The 15,551-nt window shown below is 42.7% G+C and overlaps 1 protein-coding gene across 1 annotated transcript; it reads left to right on the forward strand.

Moving 5' to 3' along the window:
- The first annotated feature begins 1,092 nt into the window (after positions 1-1,092).
- On the forward strand, positions 1,093-15,301 carry LOC117259232 (uncharacterized). Its single transcript, XM_033630478.2, has 5 exons — positions 1,093-1,973; positions 6,527-6,581; positions 6,677-6,760; positions 6,891-7,136; positions 9,878-15,301. Exons 1-5 carry the CDS (start codon positions 1,569-1,571, stop codon positions 10,417-10,419), a joined length of 1,332 nt encoding a protein of 443 aa, XP_033486369.2. The 5' UTR covers positions 1,093-1,568; the 3' UTR covers positions 10,420-15,301.
- Positions 15,302-15,551: the final 250 nt, after the last annotated feature.

Genomic DNA, 15,551 nt, shown 5'->3' on the forward strand with positions numbered 1-15,551 from the left:
GATGCCGAAATCACACGTCTATCAAGACCACAGTTATCTATTTTCTTTCCTCATGATCTGCTCAGAAAGTGCTACGTGTTTTTTACCATGCATAGTGTGTGTGAGCCCTCCCTCCCTACGCTGACCTCAGATCTGCCCCTCATACTGTGAACAAGGCGAGGGCACAATGAGCCATCTCCTTCTCACCAGCAGTGAATTACAAAGAGCTGTGACAAATATCTTTCACATTCACATCATGTCGTCCTGAGGGTGGACCACTAATTGATAAACCGCCATAAGGGAGGTGCAGCTGAACAGGAGCGTACCTATGTTCCCCGGGTTCTATGTTCCCCGGGTCCTATGTTCCCCGCTTTGTATGGGACCCCAAAAGGGTCCTATGTTCCCCGCTTTGTATGGGACCGGGGAACATAGACCCCTTATTAATAATAAGGGTTCTATGTTCCCCGCTTTGTATGGGACCGGGGAACATAGACCCCTTATTAATAATAAGGGTTCTATGTTCCCCGCTTTTCCCCAAAAGGACCCGGGGAACATAGGCCCTTTTTTTAAAAAAAAGGTCCTAACCCCTAACCCTAACCCTAACCCCTTTGTCTCAAAAGGGTCCTATTTTCCCCAGCAACAGCGGGGAACATAGAACCCTTTTTCTTAAAAAGGGTTCTATTTTTTTTTCTTAAAAAGGGTTCTATGTTCCCCGGTCCCATACAAAGCGGGGAACATATTTCCTTTTGGGGAAAGCGGGGAACATAGGACCCTTTTTTTTTTAAAGGGTCCTATGTTCCCCGATCATGGAACATAGAACTTGGGGAATATAGGGATGACCCCCAGCTGAACAGCAGAGCAGAGCCTCCAGACCAGGAGGGGAAATGTGTGTTGGGTGTCACAGGGGTTTTGTCACGTGCTCGTGGCTGTAATGAGCTCTTTGTTAACATCTAGATGTGTGTGTGTGCACAAGGGCTCAATGCAGCACATTATCTCGCAGTTGTGTGTCTCTACGGGAAGAGCCATTACCATGGCAACACCAAGCAATGAGTACCTTTTAAAAGGCTGGGCTCCTCTGTCTCTCCCTCCCTCTTTCCACCACTCTGTCTTTTATCTGCTCTCAGGCCATTCCACCTTTTTCACCCACAATAGTCAGCTGGCAGACAGAGAGGATGGCACAACGGGAGGATTTCTTAGTATCTGTTCAGCAGCTCTTTATATCCTGCAGTCTGCCAGTGTCTGTTAGAGAAGAGTGAACTCTGTCATTTTGGTTGCAGCAGGATATCTCCACTCACCAGAACAGCTCTGTGATCTTCTAGCAGAAGGATGTGTTGACAACAAGATGTCGCCCCCGTGTCTCTGTCCTGGGAGAATGGATTGTTGCTGCTAGCTCTGCACTGACTGAGCTGTGCTTACTGAAGATGTTAGCTGGACTTTTTTCATGTTGCTGGGCCTCTATCTTAACAGTGAAGCTAAATTGGATGTCTAAGGAAACATGTGGACAGAGATTTCCCTTCTTTCTTCACAAGACAGGATATGATAAAGTCAAAGAAGCTATGGCATTTAAAGGATGTGTTTAATTCTCAGTGATGTCAGTGAGGACTTTTTATCCCCGGGAGCAGAAGCAGCTAAATGTGGAGGCAGGGAAGTCTCACAGGGAGGAAGATGAGGAAAGAGACTGTTTGCAGCAGCTCTCCTGTTGTCCTGCCTGCAACCAGGGGTATGACATCATCCTGTTCCTGCCGTGCTCTCACACCATGTGCGGTCACTGTGTGGCGGCTGGAGAGGGAGCAAGGTCAGATGAGTCTAACGTCGGCCCAGCGGTCTGCTCTGTGCTGTGCCCGTGCTGTCGTCATCCTGTGGAGCTGCCATGCTGGACGTGGTCATCTGCCACTTCCTGTCTCCCAAGACATCCCACACTGAGTCCTGCATGTGTCGACAGGGAAACGGGCACCAAGGAGGGAGCAGCTGAAGGCCACATTCAACATGTGCAGGTGAGATATCCAAACTAAGGACAAAGTTATCTAAAGATTTAAATGTTTTATCTGTCACATGCTCATATAATATGTGCAGTGACATGCAGCGTGGTGTACTGCTAAAAAAATAATAAAAAAATAAGCAAGAAATACAAGCGATGAACATTCAAAGTTAATTTCTTTTTAAAATATGTAATAAAAGTATTAAAATGCTAAAATGTATACCGACCTATGTGTATGTGGGCTGTGCAGTTTGTCATTAAAACAAAATTTTAAAAAAAAATCATTTGCTACAACTGCAAGGCGAACTATATGATAAAATGTTTACCCCCTTAAGTGCAAATATATAAAATTAATTGAAGGTAACACTTTATTTAACCAGCCTATTCAGCATTTATAAACATATAAGTTTTTATTTATGCATTTGTCAACAAAAATAACTCCTAATAACACCTGACTGTTAAACTGATACTGAATGACAATATCAGAAAATACATCTATGAAAATATAAAATATGTCTTCAAATTCTATGTTTTAACTTAACTAAAAAGTCCTTATATCTGCTTACAATTAATATAAATAGTTATATACAGCTTATAAATGCTAAATGTTAAGTGTTACCAAATTTAAAAAAAACACAGTGTATATTTACAGTACAGGCCAAAAGTTTGGACACACCTTTTCATTCAATGCGTTTTCTTTATTTTCATGACTATTTACATTGTAGATTCTCACTGAAGGCATCAAAACTATGAATGAACACATGTGGAGTTATGTACTTAACAAAAAAAGGTGAAATAACTGAAAACATGTTTTATATTCTAGTTTCTTCAAAATAGCCACCCTTTGCTCTGATTACTGCTTTGCACACTCTTGGCATTCTCTCCATGAGCTTCAAGAGGTAGTCACCTGAAATGGTTTCCACTTCACAGGTGTGCCTTATCAGGGTTAATTAGTGGAATTTCTTGCTTTATCAATGGGGTTGGGACCATCAGTTGTGTTGTGCAGAAGTCAGGTTAATACACAGCCGACAGCCCTATTGGACAACTGTTAAAATTCATATTATGGCAAGAACCAATCAGCTAACTAAAGAAAAACGAGTGGCCATCATTACTTTAAGAAATGAAGGTCAGTCAGTCCGGAAAATTGCAAAAACTTTAAATGTGTCCCCAAGTGGAGTCGCAAAAACCATCAAGCGCTACAACCAAACTGGCACACATGAGGACCGACCCAGGAAAGGAAGACCAAGAGTCACCTCTGCTTCTGAGGATAAGTTCATCCGAGTCACCAGCCTCAGAAATCACAAGTTAACAGCAGCTCAGATCAGAGACCAGATGAATGCCACACAGAGTTCTAGCAGCAGACCCATCTCTAGAACAACTGTTAAGAGGAGACTGCGCCAATCAGGCCTTCATGGTCAAATAGCTGCTAGGAAACCACTGCTAAGGAGAGGCAACAAGCAGAAGAGATTTGTTTGGGCCAAGAAACACAAGGAATGGACATTAGACCAGTGGAAATCTGTGCTTTGGTCTGATGAGTCCAAATTTGAGATCTTTGGTTCCAACCGCCGTGTCTTTGTGAGACGCTGAAAAGGGTGAACGGATGGATTCCACATGCCTGGTTCCCACTGTGAAGCATGGAGGAGGAGGTGTGATGGTGTGGGGGTGTTTTGCTGGTGACACTGTTGGGGATTTATTCAAAATTGAAGGCACACTGAACCAGCATGGCTACCACAGCATCCTGCAGCGACATGCCATCCCATCCGGTTTGCGTTTAGTTGGACGATCATTTATTTTTCAACAGGACAATGACCCCAAACACACCTCCAGGCTGTGTAAGGGCTATTTGACCAAGAAGGAGAGTGATGGAGTGCTGCGGCAGATGACCTGGCCTCCACAGTCACCGGACCTGAACCCAATCGAGATGGTTTGGGGTAAGCTGGACCGCAGAGTGAAGGCAAAGGGGCCAACAAGTGCTAAACACCTCTGGGAACTCCTTCAAGACTGTTGGAAAACCATTTCAGGTGACTACCTCTTGAAGCTCATGGAGAGAATGCCAAGAGTGTGCAAAGCAGTAATCAGAGCAAAGGGTGGCTATTTTGAAGAAACTAGAATATAAAACATGTTTTCAGTTATTTCACCTTTTTTTGTTAAGTACATAACTCCACATGTGTTCATTCATAGTTTTGATGCCTTCAGTGAGAATCTACAATGTAAATAGTCATGAAAATAAAGAAAACGCATTGAATGAGAAGGTGAGTCCAAACGTTTGGCCTGTACTGTATATTAGACATCTGCATTATGTATTGTATGTAAGATGGACCATATCGATCAATCAAATTTTATATTATAGCACCTTCCAAAACAAATCAATGTCATTCAAAGTGCTTTACATTTTGATTGAAAAATACAGGGAACAAAAAAGTAAAATCAGGAAAAGGACTGGGAAACTAATGCACACTGTGTCATACAATAATAATTTAAAACAATAATAGGAGATAAAACAAGATCAAAACTACTGTGCTGCTACTAAAATAAATAATATTTAAAATAACACGCAGGATAAAATATAAAATCAAAGTCAGGAGAATGGCAATAATAAAAAAACAGATAAGACACTGAATAGAAAAAGTAAAAATAAAAATAAAATACAGAATAAAATAAGATATAAAAACAATCAGGGAAATAGCAATAAGACAAATACAGATAAAAAACAATAAATAGAATAGTTATAAAACAATAGACTCTACACATGACACTACATAAAAGCCAGACTAAAGAGATGTTTTTTAGCCTACGTTTAAAAGTGTCAAAGTTTCTAGTCCTCATGATAGAAATGCTGTGTAACAACAGGTGACAGTAGACTCAAAGGCACGACTCTGGAGACAGGCTGGGTAAAATAACACAGTCTTTACTGGTCAAAAGGTAAGTTTGGTGCAAAGAAGGACAATCAGTGGAGGCAAACAAATCCAGAGGAAGAGTCAATCAACAGGCTAAATCCAAAAAAACAAAATAGGACACAGGGAAACAAAAGGCTGGAACACTAGACACACACTAGGAGCTAAGATGAACTGGCACTGAGAGAAAACAACACACACACAGAATACTGTGGTGAGGGGAAGGCTACAGAACACAGGTGAGACCAATCAGAGCAAAAGGGAGGGAGAACACACAGGGGCAGGAAGTGAAGTGATCTGAACCCAGAGGAGATGTGAGTTCAAAGTAAAACAGGAAACAACATGAACATATAATATAAAAATCCTAAGCTTAGAAAGTTGAGCTGTGACATGCTGAATGTCCCTCCATCTTCTTTACTCATTTACATGTGTTTATTGACTTTGATGAAGGCAAACTAAATCTGTTTCCTTTTATTTGACCGTCAGATTATTATTAACTAATTGTTTATATTTAATTGAATCATAAAGCACTAGTTGAACATTTCTGGGGAAAATGCTTGCTTGCTGTCCTGAGAGTTAAACCAGCTGGAGTAGAACAGCATACTGGATTTATACATCTCAATAAAAGGTGTTAATTAATTAGCTTTATGACACAGCTTCTAATTCTCGATTCTATGGTCTGTTATTTCTAAAGATCATTGCTGGATGCAGTTCTGATCAGACATGCTCAGTAAAAGCAATAAAACATGTTGAAATCAATAAAATCATTTTGAAATCTATACTATATGTCAAATAGTTGATTTTATTACAGAAAACAAGTGTCACACACTCTGGCTCCATTTGCATTTCTTTTATTTTGATGTGATGTAGTGGTTAGCACTGTTGCCTCACAGCAGGAGAGTTCCTGGTTCGAGCATACCGCTCTCCTGTGCAGAGTTTGCATGTTCTCCCTGTGTCAGCGTGGGTTTCCTCCAGGTGCTCCAGCTTCTCCCACAGTCCAAAGACATGCAGGTTAACTGGTGACTCTAAACTGTCCGTAGGTGTGAATGTGAGTGTGAATGGTTGTCTGTCTCTATGTGTCAGCCCTGTGATAGTCTGGTGACCTGTCCAGGGTGAACCCTGCCTCTCACCCAGTGTCAGCTGGGATAGGCTCCAGCCCCCCTGCGACCCCTAACAGGATAACAGTTACGGAATTGAATGAATGAATGTTCTGCACCTCATTATAATTCTTGGTTACTTTTATATTTTAAATAATTGATTTCTTCAGTAGGTAGCCATGTAACAAGAAGGATAATGTACAGCGAGTGGGTCATTGTTTCAAAATGAACCCCTTCTTGATGAGTCAAGACCTGCATCAACCTGTTGGCCTTCATTTTGCCATAATGACCCACTGGTTGTACATTATCTCTTGCTCAAAAGTGCTGGTTGCTGGTTTTGCAACCTTTGGATAAGCTATAAGCTGTTTCCCCCTTTATCAAGTGTTTATGCTAAGCTAAGCTACTCACCTCCCAGCTGTAAATTCGCAAAATGTCACACAGTTCCCTGGATCATCATCACAACAGGGAGCAAAAATAAATTCACTTTGGATCAAAGTTTTCCTGACAAATCCCTATGATCTCCATGTATTCCATATGACTGACACTGCATTTCTATTTTTAATATCCACCACATTTAGGGGGACACACACTGCGGGGATGCAGTTGACATGACAACACAGAGCTGTTACCATGGTGAGTATAGTTATGTTTTCACAGGTCCGAACCTTTATATCATCTGTCAACATGGAGACCTACAGCGTTGTAAACATTCTCCCTGTTTGACCCAGACTCCAGTGCTGCCACTTCCTCAGTAGCACCAGTGGATGGTGCTGTAGACCTGCAGGAGGAGGAGATGGCGCAGTCAGTCTTTGGTCAGAGATCATAATGCTTTTAATGCTCAAAGGTTTTATGTGTAGAGCATGAGCAGTGATTTTAATTGTATAAACAACTATAATAAAGAGCTTTACGTATTCTCTTCTTCCACCCTCTGGTCTTTTTTAGGACTATGTTTTGCTCTGGACGCTTCAACTGTCCCTCCATCGCTCCATCTTTCCAACTCCTCCCTCACCGTCACCTACCAAGGAGAGACCCCTCCTGGCCTGCCTCCAGACAGCAAGGCCAGGAGATCTTTGACCTCTGACCCCGGGGTCACGCCGGCCCTGCCGCAGGTCTGCGCTGATGTTGTCATCGCACGAGGACAGTATTACTGGGAGGTGGATGTCTGCAACAGCTCAGTCTACAGGATCGGTAAGAACTCTGTGCAGTTTGTTGTGGTTGGTGCGATGCCAGTGTGCTTATTGCTTCCAGAAAGCCTCACTGTTAGTCAGCAAGACTGTGCTTGTTTAAAGCCACACTCACATGTATACACACATGCACACGTCATCAGACACAGCTTCATAGTTCATAGTGCCACCAAGTGGTACACCATCGAGAGACCACTGATCATTGCTTAAGCAATGTCGGAGAGGTGATTTCCACTTTGAACGTTGAGTCAAATAACTGGAACAAGTTGTCCTTGTGACTGCAGCTTGTGTAAAACTTAATCAGTATGGCATTTCAACAGGTTTTCATTTGTATCAAATGTGAAAAATTGCCACTTTAAAGCTTTGAAAAAGAAACTTTAACCACTGAAATAACATATTTCAAATCATGTTTGAGCAGACAGACAGTACACATGATTAAACTGTACTTCAAAACTTCTGGATATGTTTCAATGTGGCCGATAAATTTTATGTTACAAAAAAAATATGCCACTACAGGCTACTATAACCGCTCAGTGACTGCCACTTATTAAACACACATTAGTCAGCACAGTAGTCATCGATCACAGTCACAGGATGTCTGTATGCACAGCGTTTCACTTGTTAATGGTTCATATCACCTGAAGGATATTCATGCTCCCATTTTGCCTCATATCATGTGGTGCAACGTTACAATCCTCATCATCAGCTGCTGTAATCATCCGCATTTTACTGTCATTAAAACATAAAGAAAGCTCTTCACTCTTATGACTGCATTAATTAATGAAATCAGTGACAGGACAGTGTGCCAGGAAACAAACAGGAAAACACAACATAACCTGCCATAACCTGCAAACAGTGAAAAAGAAGTGAGACTCTTACATATCTCAGGTCTCCAATCACCTCACAAACGTTCTGAACAACAGAGGAAGACTAAAAGTCTAACAAATACAATGTTGACAGTGATGTTTAGCAAGTATACATTTATCAGTTTAGTTTAGGGTTTAGTTTAGCCGTCAGCAGAGTCAGCACCTCCAAATCTGAAGCCATGGTTCTCTGCTTGAAGACGGTGGATTGCCCCCTCTGGGTTGGGAGAGAGTTACTGCCTCAAGCGAAGGAGTTGAGGTCTTGAGGACTTTCAACATATTGTACCACAGTAGCCAGAACTATAACTATAATATCATTACTTTCATTAATGTTGTTGTAAGCTACTGTCATTACCTGCATCTCTCTCTCTCTCTCTCTCTCTCTCTCTCTCTCTCTCTCTCTCTCTGTCTCATTGTGTCATACGGATTACTGTTAATTTATTATGCTGATCTGTTCTGTACGACATCTATTGCACGTCTGTCCGTCCTGGAAGAGGGATCCCTCCTCAGTTGCTCTTCCTGAGGTTTCTACCGTTTTTTTTTTCCCCGTTAAAGGGTTTTTTTTTTGGGGAGTTTTTCCTTATCCGCTGTGAGGGTCTTAAGGACAGAGGGATGTCGTATGCTGTAAAGCCCTGTGAGGCAAATTGTGATTTGTGATATTGGGCTTTATAAATAAAATTGAATTGAATTGAATTGAATTGTTCACGGGTGAGGGTAGAATGGAACGTGAGATAATCGGCAGTTTGGTGCAGTGTCTGCAGTGATGTGGACACTGTGCTGGACTGTTGTGGTGAAAAGAGAGATGAGCCAGAAGGCAAAGCTTTCAATTGACTGGTCCATCTCTGTCCCAACCTTCACCTATGGTCATGAGCTCTGGGTAGTGACTGAAAGAATGACGTCGCAGATATAAGCGACCAAAATGAGTTTCCTCTGTGGGGTGGCTGGCCCTTTTTTCACATTTTTTCTCTGACATCTCAAGATCCAGACCTTCAGGCAGTTTTTACCTGGAGCTGAATTATCTTTCTTCCTCTCAAAAACAAACAGACCCAGTGATTTGAACCTAAACACTGAATAAATCAGTTTTTCATTCAAATCAGTGTTTTTCTGATGCTCTTGTCATGGAGGGGCTTCTAAATATGGTGACTGATTCAAAAACACAAAAGGTCCTATCTAGAGCCAGTGTTTGGTTTGTCTGTGCTGGGCTACTGTAGAAACATGGCAGTGCAACAACATGGCGATCTCCATAGATGAGGACCTGCACTCTGTTAAGATATAATTGGCTCACTCTAAGCAACAACTAACGATTCTTACATTCAGGTGTTTATACTCACACTAAAATGTCAATCTAATGGTGGCCCAAGAGGAAAAGTCTAGGATCACTCAAACCAGTAGGATTTGTCCTTTGCGGGTCATGAATATCTGCGCAAAAATTTGTCACTGTTTGTCAAATAGTTTCAAGTACTATAAGGCAACTGGACTTGCTTGAGTTTCTTGAAGACATTTCACCTCTCATCCAAGAGGCTTCTTCAGTTCATGAAGAGTTCTTGGATGAGAGGTGAAATGTCTTCAAGAAACTCAAGCAAGTCCAGTTGCCTACGATATAGCACTGAAGATTACCATGACCTCGATGACTGAGAGTCTTCACCAACTTGTCAAATAGTTGCTGACACAACCCCTTATCCTTAGAGCCATGCAACATGGCTGACAACAATGACTTTTAACTTAATGACCTTAAAGAATAAAGTGAAAGAATCAGACAGGAAGTATTATGGTGACAGGATTTCTAAAGAGTCAAGAGTTCATGGGTTAAAGTTTTTTTGTAAAGGCTGCTAATCCATAACTGCGCGCAGTGAATATGAAATGTTCCTCTTCTGTCTCTCAGGTGTGAGCTCATTGGATGGTTCTGGTGGCTGGTGGCTTGAAAGGCAGGGCTTGTCTTTCTGTGCAGTGTATGATGGGAGCCGGGAGCCGCTCTGCACTGTCCCACCTCAGATCAAAACCCTCGGGGTCTTCCTCAACATCGGAGGACACGCCCTGAGCTTCCACAACCCTCTGACCCAAGAGCACCTCGTCACGCTTCCAACACGGTTCAACCCTGCTGGAGTTCTCCCGGCTCTGGGCCTGGGCCAGGGTCGACTGAGGCTGCGCTGTGGCCTCCCCCCTCCTCCTCATGTGTTCCTCAGTAAAGACTCGGCCTACAGGCGACCCTGTGGGGCTGGTGGAGGCCGATGGCGCAGGGAGATTCCCTTCCAGTCAGTGAGGAAAGTGATACAGAAGTTTGAGGAGCTGGCTGTGTCAGACTCAGACTCAGGCCTGGTGTCCAGTTTTGGATCGTCCTGCTCCACCCTGGCTTCTTTGCCAGATCTGGGGAATCCTGGGATTTTTCCCTGTGGGCAAGCAGGACAGGAAACTGGGGCTGAATAAGAGACTCTTCAATGGGAGCATCAGAAACACGCCCACTGCTCCTCTGAGTGGTTTGATCTTTGACTGTCATTTGAAAGGCTAATTTTTTTTATCTTGAAGGACTTTTGGTTGCCTCTTTCCACTCTCTGCGTGACCCCGGACCTGCAATTGACTCTCTCCCCAGGACGCAGCCCTTTCTCTCATCCAAACAACCCCCACTGGTTTGGGATCAGGCCAGAAGAGTCCTCCGTAATGTGAAGTGTGAGGAAAGGGTGGGCTTTAAGCAGCGGGACTCCTTGATTTGTCTCTGTGTGACGGTTGTCAGACAGTAGGGGTCCTACACTATTTGTGCGCACGTTCCTGAATGTGTGTATGCGGGCGCAAGCACTACCCCGAGTGTGTGCATTTGTTCAGTCACATTTATGTGTGTGTGCCAGCAAGAGGGAACAATGTACAGGCAGGGGGTGAGATGACGAGGTGTGAGTACAGTGACACCAGCGGTGTTGACACAGAGTGGAGAGGACAGGTGGTAACATAGGTTTGTCCCGCGGCCTGCCTTCGATAGGACAGTAAGGCTGCCCTTTGCTGACCCTTTGAAAACCACAGGACTCCCCAAGACTTCAAAAGGCATGACAGGCAGAAGGAGTACAGAGAGGGAGAAAGAGAAAACAGCATGCATGAATTTAAGACAGCAGGTGATGACCTGGTTAAAAAGAAATGGGCAGAGAGATGGATTCCCAACAGCTTTCATGCTGCTGAAGCTCTGAATAGATCAACAGACTCAGGCCACAACATCTGAGAGTTTGTTTTAAGGTGGCACTGTGCTGCTACTTTACATCAGTGGGGATTAGTAATAGAGACACATTAGTTTTCTTGGAGGACTGGTCACAAAGCACAGGACTTTTCCCTGGAAGACTGGTGTTCAAAACCACATGAACTTTGATTAATTTTAAGGTATATTATTACCATGTTGCTTTTCCTTAACCTAACCAGTAACTTTACTTGCCCAAACCTAACCTCTGTAACTTTACCTACATTGCGTAACTTCACATTGAGGATATAACGTCATTCGTGGGGTGCTAATTCATAGGACATCATACGAACCGTTGTATGAGGACACACTGAATACTCTTCACTATGTTTTCATTAGTTTATGATCACCTGAAAATATGAGCTGTTTATATCTACAAACACAGCAGCTCCTCTTCCACGAAGTCCGCCATGTTGTTCCACAGTAGCCCAGAACAGACAAAGAGCACCAGCTCTAGTTAGGGCCATTCGCATTTTCACATTTTAGCCTTGGCCACCATGGTTCTCCTGCATGCTTGGCACATGGGTGAAGTTTCATTTCTGAAATCTCACCACTAGATGTCACTAAATCCAACACGTTCTGATCCCAAGTTGTTGCATATTGCCACTTTGTCATTGGACGTTCACGTCCAGATATTACGCACTAGGTCAACACAGTCTCATTTCGAAGTCGTTGAATACCGCCACTTGGTCCGTGACTTCAGGCATCAGACCCCCATGAAAGAAATTTATCCTTTCACACCAGCATGATACAATGCCAGTTGGCATCAGGGGAAACATGGCTGGACAACAGCGTAAATTAAGGGTAGGGCCAGCGGGACAAGTGGTGCATGGGTCCAGCAACCACAGACTTTCACCAGGAAGGCCGGTGTTCACTTGCTGTAAGATTGTACGGCAAAACACTGTTCTTTTTTTCCCAAACCTAACGATGTGCTTATCTTGAAAAAGACAGTATGTAAAAGTATACATGTCACAGGCTGAAGTTGACACGGCGTTCCAAAACATCAACGACCGATCCCAGCTCCTTATATTACGTAATTACTGGCAGTATTTTAAATTGATTCCATCAAATGGCGAATCAAACCATCACAAAAGGTGGCTTTTGGTGTCTGTGTCTGATACCAAAATCAGGAACAAAGCCACAGTATTTGAAGTCTTTCGAATAAGACCAGGCTGCTGAATCCTACACGCTGGACCTTTAATTGATGAAAGTGACACCTTCAGTCGTGATTATATTTGACAGATGCTACATACAAATGTGTATAATACCCCTTTTTACTGAGGGTTTTCTCTGCAACTAAAACTTCCTTCTGTGCTTCTTCTTCGTCGTTGGCTTTAAGCTCCACACACCCTGGTTTTTGCATGTTAGACACACACTTAGTGTGAGTGATTCTGGCAAAGGAAACAGTGAGAGTATAAACTTTTCCTCATTTTCTCCTCCATTCCCGAGGCTCCAAGCCCTATTTGAGGAACCACTGGTGGCTAACACTTGGCATGGTCACTGTTCATATTCTCCCTGTGACCACTTATGATTGAGTAATTCAGGCTCCGTTCCCATCTTCTCCTCTCTTGTCAGTTTTTTTTCTTACAGTGACTTTTTGCCTTTTTAGAGGGTGCAAAACCTTAATTCTCATTGTAGGATGAGAAAAAAACTCACAATTAAAACAAGCATCAATCAGCAGTAGCAGAGCCCAGCAGGGGCCCTTCGGCTCTGAGGAAGAGTAGCAGTGGAGCGGGGCCAACTTTCCATTGAGCATTATTCATTTCATGCATGCACCAAATCAGTGAAGCAGCGGGTCAGACTCAGTAATAAGCGATGAGTCAAAGAGAAGCTTGTCAGACTGTCGCCTCTCAGACCACTCATCAGGATGACTGTGTGTTGATGTTTAACGGTCGAGGTATTTACCGCGCGAGTAAAAAAATGCATGTGCCGTGACCGCTTTTGGCGCGGCTCTCCCTGCACATCTATCGGCCTTTAGCAATAAAGTGTGTGGAAGCAATTTGACTCTTGTAAACAGAAATGAGAGGGGCGGGATGCAGATTTCAAAGAGCAGAGAGCAGAGACAGGGAGAGAAGGAGACAGAGGGGAGAAGGAGAGGGGGAGTTTTCCAGGAAGGATGGATAAGACTTGAAACATACTATGCCATGTGTGCGCATTTGGCTGCGTCTACTGTATGACTCTGAGACAGATAAGCAACGTTAGCAACTAATTGCCCTGTAGATTGCACTGAGGCACAGCAAATCAAACAATAGTAAGAGTAATACAAAATAAAAGAACACAATAACAGATGACAACACAAGATAAGCACAATAAAAATAATCAAATGAGCAGCGTGCTAAGATTAGATGTCACTGATTCAGCAGCCTCAGGTCCTTGGGCAGGGAGCTCCAGATGGATGGATGACCTTCTCAAGATCATGTTGAGAAAAAGGACCTGATTTTGGAGATGATTCTAAATTGGTAGAAAGAGGCCTGGACGATGCTTGTAATCTGTTCTTCAAAGGAGAGGTCACTGTCTTTTGGCTGCAGGTTTGACATTTGCAGATCGGAGGTCAAGATGTTTCTGAACATGAGCTGTAACTAAGTAGGCTGTATTTACTCGAGTATTTTGAGATATTTCCATTTTATTTATTCACATCTGGCACTGCACTGTGTTTTTTTTATTTTCATGTTGAATGTGTTTCATTATAATTTTTTTATTCTATTCTTTTATGTGTCTGTTATTTCTTGTCTTAGTGTCTTCTGATGTCTCATCTATAAAGCACTTTGAACTGCCTCGTTGTTGAAGGGTGTGTCATGTTGCCTGTCTCCTTCTACTACACATGTTTCAGAATTAAACAGTGTATGCTCTACATTTATTTGACAGCTATTTATTTGTTAGTTGTTTTACAGATTTCCCACACACTTTCAGGATGCTACCTTTGGAACCAAAAGCCCCGTTTCCACCCAGCAGTACGATTCAGCTCAGTACTCATACTTTCAGTTCCCACAGTGAAAAGTTGTGGATGGTACCAACAGAAGCGTTCCTTAGCGTCCCCATGTTTGGTCCCCCTCTGTTGGGGTACCTAGCACACAGATCTGGTACTAAAAGGTGGAGCTGTGAACACTGCAGTCTGATTGGTCAGTAGAGGACGGTCACTCTGCTCAGGGCTGAGTTGTGTCTGGTTTTGAGGCTCATGTAACCACTGTTCATACTGTGGAGAGTTTTATTAGTAAACTGTAACTTGTGCTGGACGGAGCAGTGAGTGACAACAACCCCGGCCACATTTAAGAGTGGAGTAGAAACACTAGGGTCTAGGTACCATGTCTGAGGGGTTCCAAAGGTACTGTACTGAAAGTGTTTTGGTGGAAACGGGGCTAAAATAGGGATATTTGCCTCATGAAGGGTTAGTCACGAAATGTTGCAGCATTAAAATCATTATTTTTTCATGTTAGACAGTCTTTTCTACAAGCTTCTCGTCCCTCTCATATGCACCTGTTTGGAGATGGATGTGTGAAGTATTCCTTTGTTTTGAATTAGGACAACTTAAAAACATGAGCACCTTGTTCTGAGATGTGAATATAAAGAAGCCCTGAAGCAGCAGAAACAGATAGCAGGTAACAGAGCTCAAGAAAAGAGGAAGATTATTCAGTCAGATGCAGTTCTGTATCAGGACGACCTTCGGCCAACTTCTTTGAAAATTCAGGGTACAAAGAAAAAGGCATATTGCACATGTCTAAGGGGATATGAGGAATTATATGGAGTCAATACAAATATGAGGGACAACTGAAATTAACACATCTGAAAATGAATTGAACCCAGTGACACTGCCCTCTAGAATCATGCTGCAAACAATTCAGTGATTCATGTATGAAGCAATTAATACCTCTGGGACCAGTTTTGTAGTATGTATGACATTTAAGGCTTAATTTCTCCTTAGCTGAGGGACTTACACAGTTACACAAAATCCCTTAAAAGATTTCCTTAGTTAAGAAAAAACATTAACTCACTGAACTGAAAGAGATTTTAAAGTAAAGGTTTGTTTGTTTGTTTGTGACGCTTGTCTCACAGAGTTGTCTTATAGTTAGATTGTAAAACAATGGCAGAAGAAAAGAAGACAATGAAACCATATTGGTCCGAGGAGGAAAAGATTAAACTTCTGGAGGAATACGATCATACAGAGCACAAACTGCAAAGTTTATTTGATCCTCAAATACCAGAGAACAAAAAATGACTGTAGGAAGAAGCTACAAAAATGAATTCAGTCAAATCTAAAGTGTAAAATCAAAAGTGTATCAGCTGGGTTCTCCTGGTCGCAGAACACTTCTAAGGCCAGGGTGTGTTAGTGTTTTTCATTTATCAC

Source organism: Epinephelus lanceolatus, chromosome 4 (assembly GCF_041903045.1).
Source record: "Epinephelus lanceolatus isolate andai-2023 chromosome 4, ASM4190304v1, whole genome shotgun sequence".
Taxonomy (NCBI): domain Eukaryota; kingdom Metazoa; phylum Chordata; class Actinopteri; order Perciformes; family Serranidae; genus Epinephelus; species Epinephelus lanceolatus.

Coding starts and splice junctions, on each gene's coding strand:
- LOC117259232 (XM_033630478.2), top strand. CDS start 1,569: ATGTCAGTGAGGACTTTTTATCCCCGGGAGCAGAAGCAGCTAAATGTG. Junction 6,582..6,676: donor AACACAGAGCTGTTACCATG/GTGAGTATAGTT, acceptor TGTTTGACCCAG/ACTCCAGTGCTGCCACTTCC. Junction 6,761..6,890: donor GATGGCGCAGTCAGTCTTTG/GTCAGAGATCAT, acceptor GGTCTTTTTTAG/GACTATGTTTTGCTCTGGAC.